The sequence below is a fragment of the Perca flavescens genome, chromosome 13, assembly GCF_004354835.1.
Source record: "Perca flavescens isolate YP-PL-M2 chromosome 13, PFLA_1.0, whole genome shotgun sequence".
Lineage (NCBI taxonomy): Eukaryota > Metazoa > Chordata > Actinopteri > Perciformes > Percidae > Perca > Perca flavescens.
Genome location: NC_041343.1, coordinates 14,972,910 through 14,990,173, shown reverse-complemented (window position 1 = coordinate 14,990,173; position 17,264 = coordinate 14,972,910). Strand labels below are relative to the sequence as shown.

Sequence of the window (17,264 nt, the reverse complement as noted above, 5' to 3'; positions counted from 1 at the left end):
CTGCAACTCGACCGATCAAACCTGCAGCTCGAAGTCTTCTCTTTACAGTTGAAACTGAGACTTGCTTATTACGACCACTATTAAGCTGTGCTTGAAGCTGTTGTCCTGTGAGCCGCCTATCATGCAAGCTGTTGACTCTCAGAAACTTGTCTTCTGATTCTGTTTTGGCTTTGGGTCTGCCAGACCTCTTCCTGTCAGAGTTTCCCCCAGTGTCTAAGTGCCTTTTGATGGTGAAGAATACTGTACTCACTGACACCTTGACTTTCTTCGCAATTTCTTTGTAGGAAAGACCAACATTCTTAGGTGTTGTGATGGTCTGTCTCTCTTCCATTGTTAATTGCCTTTTTCCCGCCATTTTTATAACAACACACTACTTTCTGCAGTACAATACTGTTCAAATAATGCTCACGAGGGTATGGTACCACAGTGTGTTCCAACAATACTTTTATACAAACAATTATAAATATTCAAAGCTTGATCAACCTCCATTGCTGCAGAACAGCTTTACGTTGTTAACCCATTTCTTGTTCCCTGAAAAAGGCCTTTTTGTAAAATACTGAAATGTACATTTTTTTTTTTTTTTTAACCTCAGGCAGTTCACCACTTACCTTTGTACAATTTCAAGCTATTCATTGGACTTGAACTGCTAACATTTCAATAAAAAACTAAAAAATTGGGGTGTTCTAAAACTTTTGACCAGTAGTGTATATATATGTTCTTTTTTATAGTTACATGACAGTATCTTGACAATAACTAGAATATATATATTAATTTGCTCCATGCAACTGGAAAACCTTTAATCAATGGCAGGGCTAAGCACATGCTGTAAATGGCTGAGTAGGGAAACAAAATATGGCATAGCTACAATATTTTAACAGTGCTATTCACATTAATAACAAGGCCATGTATCTGACTTCAGCAACTCAAATTATATAGATTGATAAGCCTATATTGAACTGAAATGTTACGTCCAGTTGCAAATCCATAGAATTAGAGCAGTCTGAAAACAGGTGCAAAACACAATGCAGGCTCAAATAGTCTTTCTTCAATTTTGTTAAATATAGCTTTCTCTTTAATACTAGAATAGCTAATAAAAGCACTGCCTTCTTGTAAATAATGATGATTGTTAAGTTAAATGAGTTGGAGGAATTTTAAATTTAGTTGTGTAATATTTGTGTATGCAGTTGTGTGTCCTCTTCTCTTAGCCAGGACCACGACTGTGACAAACACTCCCATCATGCAATGTTTCCTGGTCAGTTTGTCCAATATATTTCTCATCCCACCCTGCAGATCAAACATAGACAGCATACTGGGCTACACTGGCTCTGAGGATAAAGGTCCTGTCCTCCTGCCAACAGAGGAGGCGGTTGTCCAGCTGCTCCTCAGCCTGCTTCAGGTCAGCCATGATACTGGTTGTCGCAGCATGTCATCATCCTGTTGAGCAATGTGGGAGGTCCTGCACTCTTCAATGCCTTTTTATCTACTTTTTTCTTGTGCCTTCTACTGCTGAGAGTATCCCTTTTGGAAAGGTCCTTAGTAAAACATAGAAACAGCATTGACTTTCTATTGCTTTTCCCTGACATTAAATCACTCTTTATTGAGTTAATTTGATTATTGGTATCTTTTCTTGAATTACTATTGTGATGTTCTGCTTTTTATTTCACTCAAGATTAGTTTCCTTTTGGTTTTCTGTAATTCTATTGTATTTTGTAGTTTGACTGTTGGGCTGAGGGTAAGACTTAACTCTGTCTCACTCGCTTTGTGGTGGATTTTGCTGCAGATTTTTTCTAAGGAATATTTTCTTGGGTGCAATTCCAAAGATGGCGTTGTCGAGCTATAAATGTTTAAGCCTTAACTAGCCCTTACTCACATTCATTTGTTTAACCTTACAAGTTCTCAAATGCCTTAGGGAATATTTTGAACATGGAAAAGAGGTGGTTTAATACTGCAGTTGATATGACACATGCCTTTGGTGTGGGTGATCTGGGTTCAATTCCCACTGCGATACATCAACCAATGTGTCCTTGAGCAAGACACTTAACCCCTAGTTGCTCCAGAGACATGTGACTCCGAAATATAGAAATTGTAAGTTGCCTCTGGATGAAAGCATCAGTTTAAATGACATTTAATGTAATGAAAAACTATTATTAAGTATTGCTCTCCCATTACTGGAGCCTTTAATTGGTAATTATGTGAAAGAAAAAAATCTCAAATCCTTACAGTAAGTAAAAGTAAAAATATCATAACGTACTAAGTACTGTGTTTAAAATTAGAATTTAATTTCAATACACAAGGGCCCCTTTCATATTGTTATAATAAATATGCATATTATTTTATTGTTCTATTATTACTTCATAGTTCAAGAGTTTTTTCTGCTCAGGAAATAGTTACAACTTGGATTCTTCACACTGGACAATCATACAGAGTGGATCAGAATAAACAGTACCTGCCCCAAGATGCTCTTCCCTCATTTCTAATACCTCCTCCATTCAGTAAGGACATGACTGTGTGGTGTAGGCCTATTGCGAGAATGACATTAACATGTGATATAGGCCTGCACTGTTTGCAGTTGTCACAGACTTGTGATAAGCAAGCTGCAAGTTCTCTGAAAGCTCTACACCAAAATGTCCCGTAGACTTCCATCAATGTTCTGTTTCGATCAGGGTTTTTTCTTTTATTCAGATCTATTTTTCTGAGAGAATCTGGGTTATTTACTGTATACTGGCACATTGTTTCATGTTTATGATAGTTACTGTATTACAATGTGAATGGTTCAAAGTAATTCAAGTAATTGTAAGTTTTACGAGCTCCACAGTTTTGCCTTTTGTGGTTGTATTGAATTTGTAATTTTTTTTGCACTGTAACTTTTGATCAGACCTTTTTCTAGAGAGGGGATCAGAATGGATAGATAGATAGATAAACAGATAGATAGATAGATAGAAAAATAGACAGATACAGTAGATAGATAGATAGAAAAATAGCGAGATACAGTAGATAGATAGATAGATATATAGATGAAATAAAAGTTCACTAATCTAAATAAGATATAACGTCTCCAAAGAAAAAAACTTAAGAATCTAACATAATGTTTTTAATTGTACAAAATCTTGTATTATTATTATTAATAGGCTTAGTGTACTTCAGATTATGCTGAAAATATTAAGATTCTCAGGATTCAGGTAGTACAGTATATTAGTTAGACTGATCATCTGTCTGACAAAATGTTAAGAAAATGAGAAGATGAAAAGTTCTATGTGTAAATACATTTCAAAATAAAGTCCAAAAGTACAGCCTAATAATGAGATTGACGAAGCTGATGTTTGACACATCCACATTATGCTATTACATTAGAGAACTCCTCCTCGGCTCATCGAAACTCAAGGACAGAGTAACTGTTCCACTGCCAAAGCTCACTCTTGGCTTATTCCTTCCTGAAGTTGAGTTGCAGTCATTGCCGTTGGTCTTGAGGCTAATGGATGAGGACGGAGTTGAGGCAGAAGATTCACCAATGCTGCCAGACCTTTTTCTTGCAGCTGTATTATGTTTCAGTGTAGCTTTGGCAGCCACTTTGAAAGCGTGGGCTGCGGTGCTGCATCGGACTTCCTCAATGGTGTTCCTGGAGGGTTTGAAGAGGATGATGTAGACCTTGTTGAAGAAGATACAGGCCAGCAACCCAAAGCTAGATGCCAGTATAGCAATGACCTCCACAGCTGAAACAAACTTTCCGTATGTACTAAAGTACGCCGGGATGAAGGAGATCCAAACAATAAAGAATATGAGCATGCTGAAAGTGATAAATTTGGCCTCTGTGAAGTTTTCTGGAAGTTTACGTGATTTGAATGCAAAGAAGAAACATATAGCTGCCAGGAGGCATGTGTAGCCAATAAGAAACCCAAGAGCCATCACAGAGCCCTCATTGCAGGTGATAAAAATTATCTCATCAATGTCATGATTCCTGTAGCTGGAAGGTGGGGCGTTGTAAAGCCAGACCACACATATCATGACCTGGACAAATGTGCACAAAAACACCAACAGAAACTGCAGGTTTAATCCCCACCATTTACGATGGAGACTTGTGGGGATCTTGGCTTCAAATACCAAAAGCACTCTGTTGGTTTTCACGAGGATGCAGGAGATACAGAGAACAAAACTGATCCCAAAGGCAGGTTGGCGTAAACGACATGTCCAATCCTGTGGCTCTCCGATGAAGACGAGTGAGCTGGAGAAGCAACAGATGAGTGAGAACAGGAGGACATAGGACAGTTCTCGGTTTGTGGCCTTTACTATTGGGGTGTTGCAAAATCGGACAAAGACTCCCATCACAAAAGCTGTCAAGACAACACCCAGCACTGCGCATATGGCCAAAGCTATCCCGAATGGTTCTGTCCAGGAGAGAAACTCAATTTCCTTCAGGAAGCAGGATGTGTGGTTCCCATTGGACCAAGAGTTATTTGGACACTTGGTGCAAACACTGGCATCTGTATATATACATAAAAAATCTGTGTTAGAAGTGCAACATTAGCCAGGTGTAACATTAGTAGATATGAGATTGTGAATATTTGGCATCTTGGTACCTTTATGGTTACTGTACTCTCCATCTGAGCACTCAGTACATTCAAAGCAACATGTGGGCATACTGTCTATGATCCCCTTTCTTGTACCAGGTTCACAGTCTTCACTGCAATTAGAAAATGGCACCTATGAGATAGAAACAGACAAAACAGTTGCATGAGAAAGAGAATGACATTTTATAGTTATAATATAATATGTTCAAATGTAATTGGTGTAGGGTTTTATTAATTAAAAATTAGTGAGTTTGGAAAAGGGTGAACTATTTTAGGGGCATTTTATGATTTTAATACCAAGTCAACAGTAGAGAAACAACAGGAAGTCAGGAGCAAGATGGGTAATGATATTCTAACAAAGAATGACCGTCAGATTTACACCAGGGACCTTGGTGTTCATAGTTGGCACCTTAAATCCAAGACTACAAGGGCTTCTCCTGAACTCGGTGTCTTTTGTATTCACATGCTGAATTATAAATACAGCAAAAGTCTATGAGAATGAAGTGAAACGTTTAAATATTCACCAACATTTAAAATGTACAGATACAACTCTGAAATTAAACAATGTATTGTTTATAGTAGAATTTGTGTTTACAACATTTAATCTCCAGATCAACAATAAATGAATCAGTGTTGGTAGTACATGAACAAATCTTTAAGGAGTTTTTGGAGTTAATTGATTATGCAAAAGTAGAAAAATGTAGAGTGATGGACTTCGTAATGACCATTGTTGCAGTGAAGCAAAGCACCTTCTGGTGATTTCAGCCGCTTCTGGGACATAACGATATATCATGTACTCTTAATATATTTATATATACATGTATTAGAAGAAGAACAAAAATCCAATAAATTGCAAGATGATTAATACAACAGGGTCCATTTCCTAAAAGCAAATTAAAGCTGCACTAATCAATTTTCTTCATGAACAATTGGTCAAATCACTATGTGTAATGCAAAGGCAGTCACGTATTAGTGGTGACAAACCCACAGAGAATTTTCAGACAACTCTGCTATTCCCTTCCTCAGCTCTACAAAGTGTTTTACCATCTTTCTTCTCATTGTTTTGGTTTTATGGCCCTCACACTTACTGTTTGGTTCACTCTCACTACTCTTATCAACTTGTTTCCAGCTGTTATAAAAACACTATATTTATACCTGCCAAGACAGCCAAAGTTAGCGACTAGCAAATAATATAAGCCAATATTTGCTAACATGTTTGCCATAACAATTTGACGAGGTGATAATACAGTATGTATTAGTTGTATTTACAGCTAGTTCTGCTGCCCCAAAGTGGACAAAACAATCCAGTTGATGCAGCTTTAATGCAAATATATGTTTCATTGTAAGCCCAAGGGCTAAATCATTTTAGCCATAAGTTTAAAGGGAAATTGGGCCCTGCAGGGATTGTAATAATGTACATGTCCTTACCTGCTTATAATTCTAAGTAGATTGTGCCAGGAAAATTAAAAAAAATACATTAAATAACAGATGAAAAAACTGAAAAAATTAATGGGAACATCCTCTACAGAACAGGTTTGACTGACCTCAGAACTGTATCCATTCCACAAAATCTTTGTCTTGTCAATAAACAGTTTGGCTCCTCTCTTGATGTGCATGTTGTAGTATCCGACCTCCTCAAACACCACAGAGCCATGTTCAGCAGACCTGTGCCAGTTTATAATAGTGTAGTTTGCTGCCATGTCTGCGTTCTCATCAAATTGCATCTTTTCCCCCATACTGTTGGTGTAGTTCAAATGTCTGAGCTGCTTCAGGACCTGCGACACAGAAACACACATTTGGATGATTCAAACTGGCAAATGATTAGATATGTAATTGCTTTGCTTTGGGGTAAATGTGCAACATTTTACCTGCCATGCTTCCATTTTCTTTATATCTGCACAGGAATTGTTGGCAAAGAGTCCATGTCCGGGTGTGCAGGTGAGTATGTCCTGCAGGGCCTGTGCAATGGAATAAACTGCAACATACGCATTATAGGAGATACGAAGGTGTGTGTAGTCCAGGTACGGGGTCTCAACACTCGTGATGTCTTCCTCACCAGTACACAAAGGCCTGAAACTAGTGCTGCCATTCTCACTTTCTCGCTGTCTCGGGCTGTCTTCCAGATAACAGTTAAAGGTTTCTTCCCAAAACTCCCTGACAAATTCATTATGACTGTCTCTCTTTGGTTGGACCTTTTGTAGGAACTCTCTAAAGCCAGATATACGCCCTGCCTTCAAAGCGACGCCAATTGTACCCGCCACAACATCAAGATATTCTGGTTTTGCAATAAGAGAGGAGCTAGCCCATGCTTCACTGGCTAACCAGATACGATCTGTGATGTTTCTCCTCACCATCTCTTTGATTAAAGGCTCGATATCAGGGCCACTGGCAAATACAACAATGACTTTAGCTGTTGAGTTCTCAATTCTGTCAGCCAGCGCTTGGATTTCATGATCCTCAAAGTACTGAGAGATAAGCTCATTAAGGTGAATGCAGATGTCTCGCTCCTCTATCTCCTTCTCAAACTTTTCGATTCCTGGGCGCCCATAGTCGTCATCTGAGGCCACAGCAATGACCCAGTTCCACTCAAAGTACTCAATGATGTCTGCCATGGCTGTGGCCTGGTACTCATCGGTTGGAATGGTTCTCATGAAGGACTTGTACTGTTTCTTGTTGCTCAGTAGGCGACTAGAAGAGGCATAGCTGATCTGAAACGGTAAAGATTTCAGGTAATCTATCAGGTTTTCATTGTGTCTTGCTTTATTATCTTTATTCAATATAAAAGTTTTTTCATTTTGTTGATAAAACACATCATCCATGTGGCATTACCTGTAAAATGTGTTCCACTGCAAATTCATTTTAGGTGCACATCATTTTTAGGATACAGGGTTTCCATGTGACATTTGCTCAGTTGTAAGGCCACGAGTATTGATGTGTTACCGATACTGTTCAGTTACTCACCTGAGGAATATAAAAAAGACCCAGTAGATTTGCGACTGCTGTGGAGACTGCAGATCCAGCTGCTCCTACGACTGCAATGGTTGCTGGGATGTGATCAGTGCAATTACAAAATTCATCTAAATTCAGGGAGTCAATCTTATTTTGGGCAACAAAACTAAGTGTAGCTTCCAGGGCTTTTGACACTGTGTTGCATGTGTCAAAGATTCTGTAGCCAAGGGTGATGTTGGGCAGGAGAGTACTGCTGTTGTTTATCTCATCAATTGCAAAAATCATGGCCTGTAGCCAACGGAAACCTCGGAAATTGAACCTGTAAATGCAAACGAGGCAGTGATTTCGACAAGTTGAGCACACTAATTCAATCAAATCATATAAACCAGTCTCAAAATGTTACCTGACACACTGTGTCGATTCGGGCCGAGCTGCGAGGTCTTGGTCTTTGGATGCAACACCAAAGTGTATGGGGAAAAGACCTCCAAGCAAAATATCACCAGTCATCTGTGCTAACTGATGGGGCCCATAAGTTGAAATCACAACAGTGGACCCCAGCACTATCAGGTAATACAGAACCAGTTTCATCTTTCTCATCTTTCTAATGGATAGGATTATTCTTTACAATTCCCCAGAGTGAAGGTATTCTCAGTAGTATCTTCTCCCAGCGAACTGGCTGCTGCGCTGTTTTGTGTTATTCATGTTTGCACTGAGAAGATTCTCTGACTCTAGAAAAAAGAAGAAAAAAAACATCATGCTTTTGAAGCCAAATGGGCCAAAATCACATCCCATATTCAATATAATTTTATTAACAATAAACATGTATAAAGGGAAACTTTGTTTTAGTGGAAAATGAATCAGCAGCAGTGAGATGCATTTTCTTGATAATTCAACAACATAAACATCATTATTGTGCTTTGTGAAAAGCTCACTTTCCCACATACACAGGGACGAAGGGCGAGAATGGTATTAAAAGCCAACATGACCTAAGGCTATTATTACCTACTCTAGCAGCAGGACTACGCAGTTACATACGTTTTTAAGAGTTTGGATAAGTTTTTTGCCTGCTCTAGTAATGTTTCTAAGAAGAGATGATTTTTAACATTCTACACCTCAGTAACACTGCAGTCATGCTGCTTGAAACATCTATCTGAACCGAAATAGATTCTGGATTTACATGGGTGAAGTCACACTCTAATGACCCTCCTTCCTGCGAGTGCTCGGCCTCATGCTGTGGCCAGTGAACCAGGTCGCCATGGAGAGAAGCCTACTGCAACTGGCTATTACTGCTGGAAAAATGCTGGGGCAGAGCTGTGATAATGAAGTAACAAACGGATGTAACAGCCACTGTTTGCCATATTAACCAATTATTACTTCCAACAAAAGTATTTTAGAATATAATCATGTAATTATCCAATGTACAATGTTAGTATCCCATGTCTCCCAAGTCTTCTTTTTGTAAATAATAATTTACAAAAGCCAAAATTACAATTGAAGTGATAAAAATAGATTATTAGCCCATTGATCTTTTCTAGAAAAGCATAATCAGCAAAGTAATTGATCGTAATATCATCTGTTTAACTGATTAATCCTTAAAAAAAAGTAAGCGTACTCTGGCTGAATTCCGTAAAACAGTTTTTGGTGCTTTTTAACTCCAAAAGTAAAACAATTAAAACATCACACAAGGAAAACAACACAGAATCAAACTTACCGCCTGAACTTCTGAGTGTGTGATTTAAATAAGCTTGAAACAGTTAATTTGCAGGTATACGCAGCTTTTAAGGCCTTTTGCCAAAAATATCCAAGGTGCTGAATGTTCTCACTGGACAACGGTGTGAGCTTCTGAACCTCTTTATGCAGATCAATCATTAACAGGGAGAGGGGCAGTCCATTTCCTTCAGCTAATGAAGTCTACTTACTGTTCACTCCTCCTGAACTAAAACCTGGCAGATTTAAAAAATGATCTACTATTAGCACGCCATTACAGGAATACAATCATGCACTCTAGCTACTTTGAGTAACACCAGATAGAATATGACATTGAGGAGATACGTTGTGAAGGTTATTTTTGTCTACAGCCTCCATTAACATGCATTTCAAGTTGTGTAACTGGATGTTTGTATCTGTATTATTACACATATTATAAATAAATAGAATTTATTTTTCAAGCAAAACATGTTTTCAATGTATATTTAAAAAAATAAATGAATAATAAAAAAAGACATCTCAAATTAGGTCCAAAGTGCAACAGTGCAATTTTATTCATGTACATTCACATTCAAATTACATCCTCATGTCACTGATATTAAGTGATCAGTTTTCTAGGCAGATTTAATCTTTTATTGCATTTTCTAGAAGAGCTGCAGCATGAACTCCTAGAAGCAGTGGATTGCACAATTATGGTCCTCAAACAATTAGCTGCTTCCTTATGCTCTGATAAACAGTTCTTCAATTTGTTGCTAAGCATATGTCTCCGGTAAAAACTATTTCAGTTTACAACATGTTGACTTATCTGTGACACAGCCCAATGCTGTTTCCATGAGACATTGGGCACATTGGGATAAAAGTCTGTACTCTAAAGTTACTTCATGGTTTCTTATTTGTTTTAATCATCTTTACAGCTGGAAGAAAGTCATCTCCCTCTCCAGCAATGATAAATAAAGAAAAGCAAATTTGGACCATAACATACAGACCTCAACATAGCAGGAGATTCAGAAATACTATAACGTTTGCAGAAGATGCATTAGCAGAGCTGGACACACTGCCCTCATGTGGAGGATGAGGCCAATGATCAAACACAAGTAATGAGAGGCTCTTGTGATTACACCAACGCCAAATTGGTCCAGGGGCGTAAAGGGGGGGGGGCAAGGCCCTCAAGGCCCTCTTCACTACTTTCTACTCCCTTTCATCTGGCACCCTTGCTCGGACCACACCCATCTTCAAACTCTACCTTAATTTTGATCTCAACCTATGATCTCAACTACACACCTGTAAAGTTTCATGACTTCATCTTGCAGGGTTGTAAAGCTATATTGGTGACAAAACATGGCCAAAGACAGACAGACAGACAGAAATATAAACACCTGGAAAAGTAGTTTCCGATACAGTGTCTCCAGTATCACATTTTGCCATGATGATGTACACACACACACACACACACACACACACACACACACACACACACACACACACACACGAACACACAATGGGCCCTATCTTGCACCTGGCGCAGCGCAAAGACCGATGCAGTTGTCAATTTCCGGTCCAGCGCCCACGTCGTTTAAATAGCAAATGCCCCTGCGCCCATCTTTGCGACCATGGACGTGCTGGTCTTACAGGGAAGTGTGTTCAGGTGAATTCTTGGCGTATTGCCATCTTGAGGCAGCGGGAAGTGATCACCGCCATTGACCAACCAAAACCTGGTCTAAAGTCAATTATTTCAACAGCGAATTAGTAAAATGCTTGTGCACAGTGCACACACACACATACACACACACAGGGAAGCGCAGCAGCACACAAACGATTAAAAAAATTACAAATAAAAATGTTAGGGTGAAAATCCGCCATCATAACAGCAATACACCTAGGTACAAACGCGCCTGGCTTTTAAAGGGAATGGGAGATGACACTCTGATTGGTTTATTGCATGTTACGCCCAAAACACACCTATGAATTAATGAAGCAAAAGTGGATTTGGACATGCCCTAAACGCACCTGCGCCATGCGCTTCACGCAGTGCGCATAGATCGTTGAAATAGGGCCCACAGACAGAAGGTGAAAACAATAGCGTTGCTGTCGCGGCTGGTAATAACTAGAGACCATCTTGCGATGCGTTCACACCAGCCGCCACGCCAAATCCCCTTCCCTACTTCCTAACCCCCCACTTCCAGTCCCTTTGCTCAGAAGTAGCATTCTGTTCTGTCTTTTTCAGAAATTGCACATACTTCTGAAATGTAACATAATGTGTCAAAAATGTTGAGCAGCGAAGAGTTCACAGTGAATGGATTTATCCTCACGAGTAGTGTGTGGTCTGGGACAGATCAAAACACAGTCACACTGCAGCATTCCACTGAAAAGGTAAGGATGTCTTTCTAATAAGAATGAATAGGCTATATAATCTTCTGATATGATCTATGTGTTAGAATAAACAAATATAATAATTTTGAAATGTAATGTTATTACCTGATTCCTTATCTAGTCAGTGATGAATCATCTATACATCATGTAAACATAAAAAAAAAGTAAAGTTATGAAGCTACCTACTTACATTTCTTCCTCTTTCATAAACACAGGCCTATACAGTAACTAACCCATCGATAACATACAAATTGATCACCATCAATAATGACTGTGTCTGACAATGACCAGTAAAACTTGGTACTTGTATTCAACAATATTTTTTTATTTTCACAGTGTGAGTAAATGATGTAGTGTGGGTGTTAGGTGATTATTTCTCAGTAATTGTTAGGCTGAAAGACTTCCTGCGTTACAGCAATTGAACAGCACAAACAGTAAAATCATATTGTGTTGCTGGGAAAATGTAATCATGGAAATGCTATACATTGTCTGTCTCTAAAACTTTTACAGTTTCAAACTATTTGTTGAACTCAGACTCAAGATTTCTGCAATGCAGTTCTGAAATTTGTTTTATATAATGGGATTAATGCTGCAGATTTGAATAACGTTTAACTTATAAATGAGTTTATTTGAGTCCAATATTTTGAATTGGAGCATTTGTTTTGGAAATGTACTTACATTTAATATTTTCTAGAAAATGTTATTGATGTTGTGTGTTATTTTTAAGATAGCATACTGTATACTAAATGATTATGTAAAATCACAAACCGCTATTTTTAAACCACTGTCTGCAGCTGTGTCAGCTATTTTTGTGGTGCTTTGGTTTGAGAAATCAACGAAACAAAATGTCTTGATTAATAGGATGTCTGGTGCAAAGATACTGCTATTCCTGCAGAGCCTGTCACGTAGGAAACCTCTGGAGCCTGAAGGAGAGGTGTCCAACTTTCGGCGATGCCTGACCACCCTCGACCTGTTGGCCCTGGGGGTCGGCAGCACACTGGGGGCCGGTGTGTACGTGCTGTCGGGAGAAGTGGCCAGAGCCGTGGCCGGGCCGAGTATCATGATCGCCTTCCTGATAGCAGCAGTGGCCTCCATCTTTGCGGGACTTTGCTATGCTGAATTTGGAGCTCGAGTTCCTAAGACTGGCTCTGCCTACCTCTACAGCTATGTGACTGTGGGAGAGATATGGGCTTTTATCACTGGCTGGAACTTGTTACTGTCTTATGTCATAGGTAAAGATAGTGCCACACTGAATACATTTACTGTGTGCCATGGGTGTTTAGTAGTCCTCTAAATATCTTTAGTGAATACTTCTGTTCAAATGTGTCTTTGTTTTGAATCAAAATCTCAAATAAAACATAGGTTGGAAAACAACATTGGATGTTTATGGTTGCTCATAACACTGCTGACCCTACCATTTACCGTTCTACCATTTTATGAGTTTCTGTTAATCTACCCATGCTTACCCATCCTTTTTTTATGTTTTACTGTTTAAAGGGACGTCAAGTGTTGCCAGAGCATGGAGTGGGACCTTCGATGATCTCATTGGAAATGTCATTGCCAACTCTCTGGGCAAACAGGCTGCAATGAACTTACCTGGCTTAGCTCCATACCCAGACTTCTTTGCAGCTGGGCTCATAATAATCTTGGCAGGCAAGTTTCACAATCTAAATCCCTGTGACTTGTTATCAAATGTAAGAATTTGTTATCGTTATTCATGTGTGGAAAAATTAAGCAAAGAAACAGTAGATAATCACAATTAATAGTATAGCCCAATGCTAATTGAATTTCTTTTTATAAACAAGGTTCCATTGCATTCATAGTCATGATCAACTTTATATTTTCTATCTGTTTCCTTTCTAGGGATTCTTGCATTTGGTGTTAAAGAGTCAGCTATTGTAAATAAGGTTTTTACAGCAATTAACATCCTGGTGTTGCTGTTTGTTATCCTCTCTGGAGTCATTAAGGGGGACATCAACAACTGGTACATTGGTGAAGATTTTCTCCTAGATGGATATGAGTATGGGTACTTGTTTTTTTATATAATGAAGAAAAAAAAAGTCTTTCAACACCATACCACACCAACATGTAATGTCTCAATTGAAATAGTATTATTAATGTTGTGCTTAGCTGTGTTTAATAACAGTATTGCACATTAACAGTATTTTTCAGGCTGCTATTGTTGACCTTTCTTGCTAAATGTAGGTTTGAAATATGTAGTTATCATTCAGTCAATTGTTGTTGCATGACAAAGCATCAACGTGTATACTCTTTACAGAAACAACACATCGCTAAATGACACCACCATATATGGCGGTGGAGGATTTTTCCCTTTTGGCTTTGAGGGAACATTAGCAGGAGCAGCCACATGCTTTTATGCATTTGTTGGATTTGACTGCATTGCCACAACAGGTAAATTAATTTACACAGATGCAGTATGCATAGCACAATATAAAAGACAATAAGTCAGTATACAATAATAATGTGTTTTCGTTAGGAGAGGAGGTTCAAAACCCTCAGAAGTCGATCCCACTTGGCATTGTGGCTTCCCTCCTCATCTGCTTCCTGGCTTACTTCGGTGTGTCTGCAGCCCTGACTCTTATGATGCCGTACTATTTGCTCAGTGTTAACAGCCCATTGCCTGTGGCCTTTACATACATCGGTTGGGGCCCTGCAAAGTATGTAGTGGCTGTGGGATCCCTCTGTGCACTGTCAACAAGGTATGAAACGCAGTGTTCCATTTACAAACCCAAGTCAACTCTCCAAATCAAAGCCCAATCAAGCATTACTTGGATTTACCTTAATTTAATTTTCAATTTCTAGGATAGTTTAATTCTCATTGTCCTTGACTAACATGTATAGTACAGTACATCCTGTAAATGAAGATAATTGGAATCACTGTAGCAGATTAAAACAGAAGTAAATAACATGAATAACAAAATGGTTATTGATGAGTTATTTGAGTTTTTTTCCCCACAGCCTTCTAGGATCAATGTTCCCGATGCCCCGTGTCCTCTTTGCCATGGCCAGGGATGGACTTCTCTTCAGACCTCTCAGTAAAATGAGTGACAGACAAAGTCCTGTTACAGCGACCCTGGCTTCAGGGGTTGTAGCAGGTAAAACTGCCAGTACAAGTCATAATAATTTGAAGTCTTTTCTCTTTATTTTTCTGGAAGCTTTTAGTTAGTTCATGTTTTTGTTTTGACCTTAGGTGTTCATGTTTTTTGTCTAAATGTATTTATTAAAATATAGGCCTATGGGGTTTATGTAAATTAACCTTGTCATTATTATTCATGTTTTTTCAGCTATCATGGCGTTATTGTTTGACCTGAAGGCGCTGGTTGACATGATGTCAATTGGAACCCTCTTTGCTTACACACTAGTTGCCATATGTATCCTCATATTAAGGTATGATTCATCAGAAGTACTTACAACAGGAAAAAGGGTATAGTATTATTACTCTATTCTTTGTAATTTTGTAAAAACATATTAACTATGTGGGTGGAAAATGGTTCATGAGCTAATAGACTTTGATCAACTGTCATTGTAACAGCTGGCTGATACTGTGCAGTTTCAACATTAAGACTGCATTTTTTTCTTCCATTCACTGATAATGACAAAAGATCATTAAATTAGATAACATTTGCCGAATGTCTGTTGGAACCATTAATAATATAAACGGTATTACAAACAGGGATTCAAATAAATTGATGTGAACCAGAAAAGAAAGAGCAGCAAGAATAAAACTGAACGCCGTTTAATTCACAGCTATATCAATATCACGCTTGGATGCATTTATTTACATTTCCTCACTTTCACAGGTACCAACTAGACCTCAGCGAGGATCCAAGTTTCAGCAAACCAGAACCCTTTACAGTTGCTGGAGTAGTATTTCCTTCTTCACAGGCAACTTCAAGGACATCAAAAAATGTGTCTGTTTTAACAGTTTGTATTAGTAAGTGATCAACTTCATCCCTAAATATAATACTGCATATAGATGATTTCCATTGTTAGTAATCATTGGACTTCAATTGTTCTCCTCAGTCTTTTTAGCTATCATCCTAAGCCTCATCATATCTAGGGCTCTAGGCTCGCTGCAGGCCCTCGAGTGGTGGAGTTTACTTTGTGTCTCTATCATCGTACTGATGCTGGTCCTCATTACCCTGATCATCTGGAGACAACCACAGAATACAACCAAAGCTGCTTTCATGGTATGCCTCATCTGTCTTAAATGCATGTAATGATATCCTTTTTGATATTAATTTGGCAAGTGAAGCATCATCACTGAAGTAATACACTTTGATTACTATTTTTTCATATCTATGATATTATTGTCATAATGTTACTGATCTTTCATATGCAGGTTCCTTTAGTGCCATTACTTCCTATTTTCAGCACCTTTGTCAATGTCTATCTTATGGTTCAACTTGGATCAGACACATGGATCCGCTATGCAGTGTGGATGGCAGTAGGTATGTGAAAAATATCACTATAAAATACACATCTTCCTTTAAGCAAAATGTACAAAAGCATCAAATAGACAAACAAAATGACAATGGGAGATGTAACTTTTCTTTAAACAGGTTTAATCATCTACTTCTGTTATGGTGTTCAGCACAGTGTGCAGAAACAAAGGCTCCGAAATTCACACAACCACGTCAGTATTCACAGCTTCACCACCACCACTATGGAGCAAAACTTTGAACCTGGACAAGACTTTAATGGCTGAACGATGTGACATGATAATTACAACATAACAGTCACAACCTCTGACATCTTTTTGTATTGTTTTCTGTGAAATTAAATGTCTGGGAAGGTTTTGTGGTGCGTTTTTATTGTTTTTGGGGGGTGGGGGTATTTAGATTTATTTTGTTTTAATTGAAATTTTCTAATAAATAATAAATTGCAGTAAACCACACAAATCACACTATCATACACATACACATTATCCTTGCATGAGGCTTCATGCAATATTGTGTTTTCATTTTACAGTTTCAGTTATTGATAATGATACATCACAGACTAGAGTGTGTAAGATTTTACAAAGAACATAGCAATGCTCGATGGTTGTGTCAATATTCAAGCACCTTTTTTATACTCAGGACTTTGTGCCAAAATACAACATTTAGCTCATATCTTGGAGGTAAATGCTGTAAATAAATACAGCTTTTGCGATGTATAATTAATAATTTTGTAATCAATATACCACGTCATGTTACTCACAATTAATTTACATTTATGCAGTTTAACTGTTTATTTTTCCTTTTATAATGTATTATAGTGGCAGGGATTTCTTTTGCAGAACTCTTCTACTGTTTGTCCACTGCACCCAACTCCTAATGTAGCCTAATGATCTGTTATTAAACCAGTGTTCAACGTATTTGTATCACTTTCTATTATCATATAAAAAATGTTGTGTATGCATTTGAAATAAACATGACATTTTTTATGTTGGGATAAGCAACTCTCGCCTTCCTGCCTCCTGTCTCTACTTTTACTTTCCATACAAAATAATAACCCTTTCGAATAAATAAATACAATAATCCTTTTGTTCTGAAATATTTCTCTGATATTTTTATTTTTACATTTAGGACCATAGATATTATTGTTGTACATGTTTAGGACTTTCAAAGCCATGCTTTCGGCTTTGAGAGGTCGACGCTGTGTTACGTA

The 17,264-nt window shown here is 38.2% G+C and overlaps 2 protein-coding genes across 2 annotated transcripts; one reads left to right on the top strand and one right to left on the bottom strand.

The window, feature by feature from the left end:
* Window positions 1–3,342: 3,342 nt before the first annotated feature.
* Window positions 3,343–8,111, bottom strand: casr (calcium-sensing receptor). Its single transcript, XM_028596334.1, has 6 exons — window positions 7,918–8,111; window positions 7,527–7,833; window positions 6,434–7,273; window positions 6,110–6,340; window positions 4,575–4,698; window positions 3,343–4,478 (listed from the first exon to the last, which is right to left on the bottom strand). The coding sequence occupies exons 1-6, from the start codon at window positions 8,109–8,111 to the stop codon at window positions 3,343–3,345; spliced, it is 2,832 nt and encodes a 943-aa protein (XP_028452135.1).
* Window positions 8,112–11,300: 3,189 nt separating this feature from the next.
* On the top strand, window positions 11,301–16,932 carry LOC114566676 (cationic amino acid transporter 2). Its single transcript, XM_028595335.1, has 12 exons — window positions 11,301–11,591; window positions 12,453–12,823; window positions 13,089–13,244; window positions 13,455–13,617; window positions 13,870–14,003; window positions 14,089–14,311; window positions 14,571–14,707; window positions 14,897–14,999; window positions 15,413–15,546; window positions 15,636–15,802; window positions 15,955–16,063; window positions 16,175–16,932. The coding sequence occupies exons 1-12, from the start codon at window positions 11,515–11,517 to the stop codon at window positions 16,318–16,320; spliced, it is 1,920 nt and encodes a 639-aa protein (XP_028451136.1). The 5' UTR covers window positions 11,301–11,514; the 3' UTR covers window positions 16,321–16,932.
* Window positions 16,933–17,264: the final 332 nt, after the last annotated feature.